The sequence below is a fragment of the Neovison vison genome, chromosome 7 (assembly GCF_020171115.1).
Source record: "Neovison vison isolate M4711 chromosome 7, ASM_NN_V1, whole genome shotgun sequence".
Lineage (NCBI taxonomy): Eukaryota > Metazoa > Chordata > Mammalia > Carnivora > Mustelidae > Neogale > Neogale vison.
Window position 1 is genome coordinate 187852501 of NC_058097.1, and position 10205 is coordinate 187862705.

The window sequence follows — 10205 nt, forward strand, 5'->3', positions numbered from 1 at the left end:
TGGGATGTGCCCATGGGAACCTTCTGGAGTGAAAGGAATGTTCTATCCAAATCCCAATCCAGCTGGCAGTCACGTCAGTCTAGGTGTAAAATTTTGTCAAGCTGTGTGTGTGCGTGAGTGTGTGTGTGTGTGTGTGTGTTCCACCTCAGGTAAGTGAGAGAGACAGACTGACTGAATGAAGGGATGAGAGAATGACTGACTGACAGATTCCATGACTGACAGACTGAATGAATGAATGATGGACTGGCGACAAAACGACTGACTGACTGACTGAACAAAGGATTGACTGACTAAATGAATGACAGAATGAATGAATGCATGCATGAATGATGGACTGACTGGCAGACAGAATGACTGACTATATGAATGAATGAATGAATGAATGAACGAATGAATGGTGGGCCGGCTGACTGACTGACAGACAGAATAACTGACTTGCCCACTGGGTTCCCAGCATGCCCTGATGGCGAGCCACTCACCACACACACAAACAGACCTCGGGGATCAGGTCCCAGAGGCTGTATGCCCTTGATGGGGACCCAGCGTCTCTGGGCTGCCGCAGCGGCCTCCTATCTCCCGAGGGGGCACCGGCCACAGTGGTCGCTCTGGGCCTGCCTGAAGCTCTGACTGACTGCTGCCTGGCAGGGGGCTGTGGGGTGTGAGGGGCAGGGGTGGGGGCAGCGGGAGTAGGTCCGACTCCACAGCACCAGGAGAGCAGGGATCTGGAGACGGGACTCTGTCCAAACCACATGGGTACATCCCTTTTCTGGGCCGTGAAGAGGGGAGTGTTTCCTGCCTCACAGTGTTTGGTGAGGAGGACCAGATGGAGCCGGGTTGGGGGGGCCTGTGTCCGCCGCGGGGCTCAGTGCCTGTGGGAAGATGTTTTCCTCACACGTTCAGTTTGACCCACAGTTGCTGAGGTTGGGGGTTCCCTCATGTCCCAGGATGAACACGTCCCTCCTTCGAGGAGCCTGGGGGGGAGGCGGGTCCCTTGAGAGATGGTGCGCACCCTGCCGTGGGAAGCACTTGACTGGTTGGGGGATTTCTGCAGCTGGTGAGGCCTCTAGATCATTCTGATGTCTGTCAGATGCCGCTTGGCACGGTGGTTAAGAAAGCTGACTGAGTCAGGCCCCTGAGGCTGGGGCTACCAGCTCTGCTGCTTGCAGAGCCTGGGTCCCCGTCTGGCAAACAGGGCCTTGGACCCGTGCTTGTGTGAGAGGAGTGTGTGAAGCCCGTGGTGCTTACACAGCGCTTTGGTGGCTGTTGGTGATGAGGGTTTATTGGTCTCGCGCAACCGCTGAGACGCAGGGCACGTGGTGGCCGGGGACAGATCTCGGCAAGAGGCGGGGTCGGGGACTCGGCCTGGTGTGGTGGTCAAGGAGCGCTGTTGCCTTCTGATGAGGGTACGAGGGCCTGGATGCGCCCCTCAGTGGTGCTGGCCTCTGGCCCAGGCTGGAAGCTGTTAAGCATCCAGAAAGAGGGAAGGAGGACAGAAGGAAGGAACCTGTCCCAGCCACTGCCTAAGCTTGGCTCGCCCCCTGCTGGTCACCAGGCTGCTGGTCAGGGACCCACCCCGTTGAGCTGGGAGGGAAGCAGGGGGGACCACCCACGCACCCAGCGAGGGGGACATGAAGCTTACCCTGCGAGTCCACTTAATCCTCCCAGGGACCCTGGCAGAGTGGCTCTCGCTAACCCTTTTCCACGAGGAAGCCGGGGCTGGTGGCTGGCACAGGCCCTCCCCAACTCGGTTCCACCTTCCCATGGGCCTTTCCAGCACAGGCCTAGCTCCTCACATCCCAGCCCTGTCAGGAATTCAAGCCCAGATGTGATCCACAGCCCCTCAGGGTCCCTTCACGAGCCCCACGGAGGCCCTTCTGGCCCAGGGAGCCTCAAAAGGCCTTCTTCCCCTCTGGAGCTAGAACATTTTCTCTTCCAAAACGCAGAATTGGCCATATCTCCTTTCTCACCTTGACAACCAGGAAGCTCACAGCCAGATCTCAATTCTAACATGTACACAGCAGCTAAAAGTGGAGCTGGCCTTTCCTGAGCCATCCAGATCAGAGCTGGACACTTGGCCTGCCTCGTCCTGGGGAGTCCTCCCAGCAGCCCTTTGACTTAGGAACCTTTGTTACCCCATTTCGCAGATGAGGAGACTGAGGAAAGCACTTGAACCAAAGTTAAGCTGCTGGTACATGGCAAAGCTGGGATTTGAACCCAGTCGCTGGACTCCAGACCCCACGCTCTTTTTAAAAAAATTATTTATTTCAAGTAGGCTCCATACACAATGTGGGGCTTGAACTCACGACCCAGAGATCAAGAGTTGCGTGCTCTACAGACTGAGGCTGCCAAGCTCCCCGAGACCCCCACTCTTAACTGTGTGTTGTTTGCCCTGCTCTGTCCCACTTAGCTGTGTCCTGTCTTTCAACTTGAACGTCCCTCCTGTGCTGCTTTGTATTTCTACTGCCCCTGACTTTTTGTCTCTTGCTGTTTTAATGTTTATGATGTATGTTTCCTGAAAGCCCCTTTAAATTCCCTGTGGCTCCCAGAAGACAGAGTGAAACCTAAACTCATCCTGGTGGTTTGCTGGGCCTGGGTGAGGGGGGGAGGGAGGGGTCCTGAAAGTGGTGGATCTGAGCCTCCATCCTGGGAGATGCCGCCTCCCCCTGGAGGGCCGCCTGCCTGAGAGCTGTGGGCGTGAGCAGCCGGTCTCCCCGCAGGTGAAGTGCTGCGGCTGGGTCAGTTTCTACAACTGGACGGAAAACGCGGAGCTCATGAACCGCACCAACATCACCTACCCCTGCTCCTGCGAGGCCAGGAGGGAGGAGGAGGACAGCTTCGTGGTGAGGAAGGGCTTCTGTGAGGCTTTCGACAGCAACAGGACTGAGAGCGGGAACAGCCCCGAGTACTGGCCCGTGTACCATGAGGTGTGTGGACAGTTGTGGGGCCCGGGCTGGACTTGGGGTACCCTGGGGTCTGGGTACTTGGGCCACTCGGGCTTTCCTGGGTGGCTCCTTAGCTCCCATTTCTTTCCAGCCTCCTTCCCTCCCTTCCTTCCCTCATGCCTTCCTTCCTTCCCTCCCTCCTCTTCCCTCCTTCCTTTCCTCCCCCTTCCCTTCCTTCACTTAGCTGTTCCTGCCTTTGATTCACCTGTTTGCTTGTCATTTGTACCTGCATCAACATATTTGTTGATTTACGCAGTCAGGGAACACACAGACCCCGCTCTGCCGGCCCTCTGGGCCAGGTCAGGGCGGGGCCTCCCAGCCATTGTGTATGGTGGGGTGAGGCCGCGTGGTGGGGTGATACGATCGTGTTTTCCCCTCGTAGGGCTGCATGAAGAAGGTGCAGGCCTGGCTGCAGGAGAACGTGGGCATCATCCTAGGCATCTGTGTGGGCGTCGCCGTCATCGAGGTCTGAATCCCTTCCCCTCCAGCACCCCCGCTCCGCCCCTAGCCCTACCATCACCGCTGATGGCCTCAGGGAGGCCAGGCCAGCCTGATCACTGTCCCCTCCCTGGGCGCCTCTGCCGCAGGAGCCACAGGCTGGTCCTGAGGCTTTCGTTGTGGGTCCACTCCATCCCACTCAAGCGCCGGGACCCTTGCTGACCTGCACAGTGAGGTGCTGCCCTGGGTCCTCCCTCTGACTCCTGCCTTCTGCCCCGACAGCTCCTGGGGATGCTCCTGTCCATCTGCTTGTGCCGGCACGTCCACTCTGAAGACTACAGCAAGGTCCCCAAGTACTGAGGTGGCTGCTGTCCCCCATCTCCCTGCCAGTCCCCCAGGCTCCTCAGGGTCTCCAGGCTGTGCTCTAGGCTCACCGCCCACCTCACTCCCCGTGCCCATCCTGTGCTGGCTGGAGAGGGGAGGCTTTCTGGGGCCTGGACCTGTCTCCCTACCTTTCTGCCTCCAGACTTGAGCCCCAGCGGCTCCGTGGTTGCTTTGCTTCTTGCCTGCTGGGATCCGCGTAGGCTCCCAGAGAGAACGCTCCCGCGGCATCCCTGCACAGGGGCACGGGGTCTCTGCCCACCTTGGGAGCTTTGTACATGGGGTGGGGAAAGGTGTATTCAACATTGGGGATGGGGGTGGGATTTGGAGAAGGCATTGGGGTTGCCCACTGCGTGGGTAAACTTTTTTTTTTTTCCACTATAATTCTTTTATCTTTGGTTTTCACATTTTCATCGAAGGTGGTGGGAGAGGGTGGGCTTTACCTCACATTTGTAGGAGCAGCAGCCCGTCCCCAGGCCAGCTCAGATCAACCGAGGATGAGGCTCTGAGCTGGGCCAAAGAAGGGGCCCCCTGGGCCGGGGAATCTGGACTGGCTCTGGGCTGCTTAGGGAATCCGGGGGATGAACCCCAGGGGTCTGACACAGCTGGTCCTGCGTTTGCCAGGATCCCGAGTTGTCCAGGGAAGGGGGGGTGGGGGGAGGATGCTTTCCCCAGAGAAGCTAGGCGGGCCTGTCCTTTGCCCCTGAGGGAATGGGTGGGTGAAACTGTGCCTTGTAAGGCAGTGGGAAGGGGCCCTGTGCACAGTTCTATAAAACACGTCCAAGATTTGACAAGTAACATTAAAGAGGATTTGTAACGATCCAGCTTGCCGCCTGGAGATGCTGCTTTTGGAGTCCTGAAAACAAACTGGTAAGAGGCAGTCTACCCTCAAGTAGGGCTGGAAGGGGCATTGGTTGGGAGGTGTTTCCGCAGGGCCCACCAGGTGGCGCTGCTGCCCAGCCTTGGAGCCTGGCAGAGCCCAAAGTCCCGGCTTCTCCAGGCTCCTCACCAGCCCCAGCCCTGTGGGTCTCTAACTCCAGTGGGAGCGCTGGTGAAATGGTCCCGGGCCCAGGGGATTCTGATACAGCAGATCTGGGCTGGGGACAAAGAATCTGCATTTTCAGCAGCTCCCCTAAGTGACTCCTGAATCCTGTTGCTTTTAGATTCTCTGGCCCAATAAGTTGTAGCTACAGAGGCCCCCAAGAGAGATGGGCAGGGCAGAGGAGGGGCACGCAAACAAGACGGCCTTGTCTTCACTGAGGAGGTGAGGGGGGGCGTGCATCTTAGGGACAGTGCAGCTGTTGATCTGAACCTAATTAATTTCTTGCAAGAGACGTTCTGTGGCTGACGCTCTGGCCTGTGGAGGACACGGGGTCAGCCCCAGGGGGCTGAAGAACCCTTAAGCTCCACAGAGCCTGGTCTCTGCTGCAATCAGAGGCTCTCCCCGGGGCGCTCAGCCTGCACAGAGGCCTGAGGGCTCGGAGGGAAGCCATCCCAGCTTATTTCCTTTATAACCTGCCTCATTCTGTAGGCAAGTACATGTAATAAAACATGAACCGTAACAGGGAAAATAAGAGCTTACGAGGAAGTGCAGACGTGGGTGCAATGAGGTCAGCCGACTTGGCCAACCTGGTGATGGCGAATCCATGCTGTGCACATCCTATGTTCTTCACTGCTGTACTCGCAGCAGACATCACTAGTTGATCACTGTTCTCATTTCCTTAGCCCAGAGGCACCCTGGCCATGCTCCAAGCAGCCTGGGGAGTCCTTACCAGTTCAGTACTGTCCATCAATCCAGTTGGCCTGGGACATGAAAGCAGTTGCCGTCTTTGAGCTCTAGTTGTTCAGTTGAATCGAAGTAATTTTCTCTCTGAGCTTCCTGGAGGCCAAAGCAAAAAGGGACACTTTATCAGTTCTATAGCTCTCATTTCCCAGTGCTTCCATAGCTTAGCTACTAGGAAGATTGTGGCTGGCTGGAATCTAGAATTCAAGCCCACCCTCAAACACACAAACTTTGATATCCCTTCATGACTGGAGCAGAAAGCATAAACAAACCCCCTGTCCCTGACCTTGTGCTGGTTAAGGGCAGCGAGGACAGAAGCTGTGCATCTGCCAATGAGGAACCAGGAAGACCCAGCCAAGTGATTGGATGACAATTGTACATAGTAATTGGGGCCTGAAAAGCATTTGCTCAGTTCCAGTGCCCTTGACTGTCAACTGACTCCCTATAATCCTGGAAAGCCCATGTTCATTATCCCCAACTTACAGATGAGGACAATGAAGAACACAGGGTTAAGTAATTTCCTCCACATTCTCCTGCTTCCTGGGGAGTTGGGAGCCGTCCCACATTTACTGTCTGCCTCCTGTTGTCCAGGGAAGGGACCCACACGCCACCCTTGCACCAGTGATGGCCTTCCAGAGGGAGAAAGGCTGGGTTAAGAGACAAGCCTTGGTCCCTGGCTATAGGCCAGGCTCCCCAGTCAGATAAGGGGACTCGGGGGCTTCAGCTAGATGAGGAGCTGCCTGGGGTGGGGACACAGTCCAGTTCAGCTCAGAGGTCCCTCGGTGACCACGTGACCATGCGCCATTAGCAGGTCTCAGGGAGGGCTTCCCGGAGAAGGGCTTGAGCCGTGTTGGGGCAGGAGAGTGTAGGTTACCAGATGGTGGGCTTTTCCTGTCGCTCTGTGATGCCTGCTGTGGGGAGCTCCAGGCACGAGACCTGGGGAGAAGCAGGCCCCAGGGGGCTTGCGTCTTCCAAACTGTGGTCTCCAGCAGGCCCCCGGTGTTGGGGACAGTACCCAGGGTGGGGCTAGCAATCATGAACACAGAGAAACTGGGGGCCCCTTTCCCCATGTGTGTCTCCCCTCCTTACTCCCTCTAGGCTGGGGTGGGGGGAAGAAGGAGATGCTGGGATAGCCCGGAAAGCTGAGAGCTCCACCCAAAGAGCAGGAGCGGGTATCGGCTGGCCAAGATGCCCAGGGGTTTGAGGCTGAGGCTGGGAGTCTCAAGGATGGGAGTGGGGGTGGGGCGGCAGGCAGGAGGTAAGGGGGACCATTGTCCCAGGCCACCTGCTGGCCACCAAATTAAATGGGACCAGCTGTGGATCCCCTCTGTGGCCTTGGGTTGCCTCCCTCCGGGTAGGCAGGCGGGAGAGAAGGTAGAAGGTTCTACCCAGCCTTTGGTTGAGGGTCCTGCCATCTTAGTGGTGGCCCCGCACCTCGTACCTGGCATAGACGAGGACCCTTGGGGAGTGTCCATGTTGCTTCTCAGGTTGGCTCTTCAGAAGAGGAAGGAGTCCAGGGACGTGGGTTGGATCTAGCTGTTCCTCAGTCTTCCCGTGTGACCCTGGGCCACAGAGAGCAGGGGTGAGCTCAAATCTGTGTTTGCAAACTACTTTAAAGAAGGCTGAGAAAATGTCAGAAGTTATTAAGAAGATGGGCTAAACCCCCAGCCAGCTTCCTCCTGAGGCTTCTCCCCTGTGCCTTGCAGCTGGAAAGTACCAGAGCCGGCACTGGGACTCCATGGACCTGACTCTAGACTTCCTCCTGCCTCCGCCGCCTCCCAGGCTTCCTGGGACCACCCCCAGGCTGGGCTGTGTTGTCACACCCAGACCACGGCGTGACTTCAGTGACATCTGGTCATTGCGAGCACTGAGTCTACTGGGACCCTCACTTCTACCTCCTGGGGTGGGGATGGGGGGCAATTTCCACTGCCTTTCTTTCCACCATCCCCTACTCCCCCCCCCATTGCCTCCAGGCCTGTGAGATTCCGTAGGGAGGGAGCAGAGTCCAGCTTCTTCAGTTCCCAAGTTGGCTTCTCCATCCCGACACCACCTGGGGCTTCCATCCTTCTTGCCTCCCTCCATGGGCTGCTGGACCAGCTGAGGGGCTGTGAGGCCTTCTGTGGGGGTGGGGGGAACCCCCAGGCTGTCATCTCTGCCATGAATGTCCTAGCCAAGGGACATGTGGCTCAGATGATGGCCACAGGGGCCCCATGATGGCCTGGTTGCTGGGACAGAGGGTAGGAAGGTGTGAGGGTGCCCCTGGGTAGAGCCCACCCATGGCTCCCTGGGACCCGGCAGGAAGCATGGGGACAGGGTACTGCTTGTTCTCTGGGTCCTTTGGGGAGTCAATGGCAGTGTCCAGGAAGGGGCTTGGTCTGGCTCGGACACTGACTATGGGCATGGGAGTCAGACTGGACCTGGAATAAGTTCCTTCTCTGTGGATAGGCAGGAGGTGTGGGGGAGACTAGAGGGTGGCCTAGGGTAGACAGAAATATTCCAGTATTTTTGTAACTGTTATGGCTGTATAGGCAAGTACTGCCGGATGTCAGCCCAGTGTGTGCATACACACACACACACACACACACACACTCACACACAACCATAGGCCCTGCCACCCCCTGAGGGCTCAGTCCATTCCTAGCTGTGAGGGAACCCAGATCGTCTCCTCCGACTAAGCTGTGGCCAGCGTTGGGCAGGCAGGAAAGGTCAAATGTCTGCCAGCCTGGAATGTTCCAGACCTGTCCTGGCACACCCCCCATGCTGCCTGTTTCCTGGCAGAGTCTCCTCCAGGCCCATCCCTGGGGTCTTCCAAGTGAGTGGGTTTCCCGGGCCAAGGAGCCAGGTGCTGAAAGTGGCTAGGGTCCCTAGTGACAGTCCAGCCCCCAGGGCCTCTCCCAAGCCAGGACTGCCACCACTTCCTCCCCAACTTGCCACACTGCCTCTGGTCAGGTATCTGGCTGCTCTCCGGAGTTTCTGGAACCTGTGGGCTAAGCTTCGTTTGCTCACTGTCTTGTCACTGTTTGTTCATTCAGTCATTTGTTCATTCTTTCATTCATTCATTCATTCCATGAACACTTAAATGGGCACCTCGTCTGTGCCAGGTACCGTTCTAGTCTCCCAAGAACACAGCAGTGAAGAAAAACAGATCCTGGGCTGTATGGCACCTGTGTTCTAGTAAATATAAGGGATGTCGTACACCTACACTCCTAGACGTGTGCACACAGGCCGCTCACACACGGAGCCACCATCGCTGCCCCTGGCTTGGTCAGTGCTGACTGCTGCTGAGGGACCCCCTGGGGCCCATCCAGAGCCTCTGTCGTCCTGTGGAAGGAAGTAGCATAATGAACAGCGAGTGGACAAACAGGAAAGGGTGCGGAAGTTCTCACATTCAGCCCCCTTCCCCTCTGGCCACACTCCCGCAGGAATCACACCCTCGCCCCCCCGTCACCCCCAGCCAGCCCCTTCCCGGTGGAAACAAATTGGGCAGCTCCTGCTCCTGGGCAAGCAACCTCTCGGACTCATCCGTGACGCCAAGGCTGTCATGCCAAACTCCTGGTGTTACTGTGGTCGTCACATGGGGTAACAGACACAGTGATCTGCTTCCCTGGGGACGCCTCTTCCCGTGACGGCTCTGAGCTTCAGCGGAACCCCGCATCCCTCGGCACTGGCCCTCCCTGGACAGGAACAGGCCAGTGAAGAACATGGGTGCCGCCAAGGCAGGAACTGCAGATGGGTCCAAGAGGCTGGGACTGGGGCAGGAAGCAATCTGCAGCCAGCCGGAGCGCCAGGGCAGGGCAGGGAAGGCGCGGGGTGGGGGTGGGGGGCTCCTTGTGTCTGGGGAAGGTGTTGGGCGTGGGAGGTGGGAGGGGCCATTCGAGGCCATCTGAGCTGGAAGTACCCACCCCCACTCCCAGCTGCCCTCTCTGAAGTCATTTCCCACCTCCCCCACCCCCCCCACACACACCTGCCTTCAGGGCTGGAGCGATGTCAGTCCCAGAAGCAAATTCCTCCCTCCCCCTCCAATGTCACCTCAGATGCCTCAAGCAGGTCCTCTGGGAACGGGAGTGGGCTTCCTGCAGGATGCTGGGGGTGTGGGGCTCGGCAGAAACAGCAGAAAATGCAGAGAGGCTGCAGGGGAGAGAAGGATGGAAGGCGGGGCTGAGAGAGGACCCAGCAGCCTCTTGGAGGAGGCTCAGGGCTGGAGGGTGCCGGTGGCAGCTGACCGAAATGAAAAGCTTTAGCCTCTGCCCTTGTGTCACATACCTGGGTGAGCCCAGCTTAGGGTTTCCAGGGGGACAACGACCCTCTATTCCCGCTAGTCGATCCTCCAGGTGCTGGTTTACAGAGGACTCTGGGCCTTGGGGCCAGGAAGCATCCTGCGTTTGCTGGGATGGGAGGAGAGAGCCCCTTCCCCAGAGGGGCCCAGCTCCAAGCCTGAGGGAGCCCACAAGGAGGAGGGAGGGGGTGCTGGGGTGAGATGGAAGCTGCGAACAAGACCCCAGCCAGAGGAGGAGCTGGGAGCAGGAGGCAGGTCAGCTCTGCAGGGTGAGGCGTGCTGTGGGGAGCAGACAGTGGCAGTGGGAGGGCAGAGGAGGAGAGGGGGTGGGAAACCAGCAGGCACAGGCCGGTGCCTCTCTCTGGACCCTGGACCCTTCCCAGTC

General features: G+C 58.0%; 1 protein-coding gene across 3 annotated transcripts in view; it reads left to right on the forward strand.

The window, feature by feature from the left end:
* The window catches only part of CD82 (CD82 molecule), a 48481-nt gene extending 43896 nt beyond the window's left edge, over positions 1 to 4585 (forward strand). For all 3 annotated transcript variants that reach the window (XM_044259131.1, XM_044259133.1, XM_044259132.1), the window contains exons 7-9: positions 2718 to 2924; positions 3325 to 3408; positions 3663 to 4585. In XM_044259131.1, the coding sequence (XP_044115066.1) occupies positions 2718 to 2924; positions 3325 to 3408; positions 3663 to 3740 (369 nt within the window). In that variant the 3' untranslated portion in view covers positions 3741 to 4585. The remainder of the gene's footprint in view (positions 1 to 2717; positions 2925 to 3324; positions 3409 to 3662) is intronic.
* Positions 4586 to 10205: the final 5620 nt, after the last annotated feature.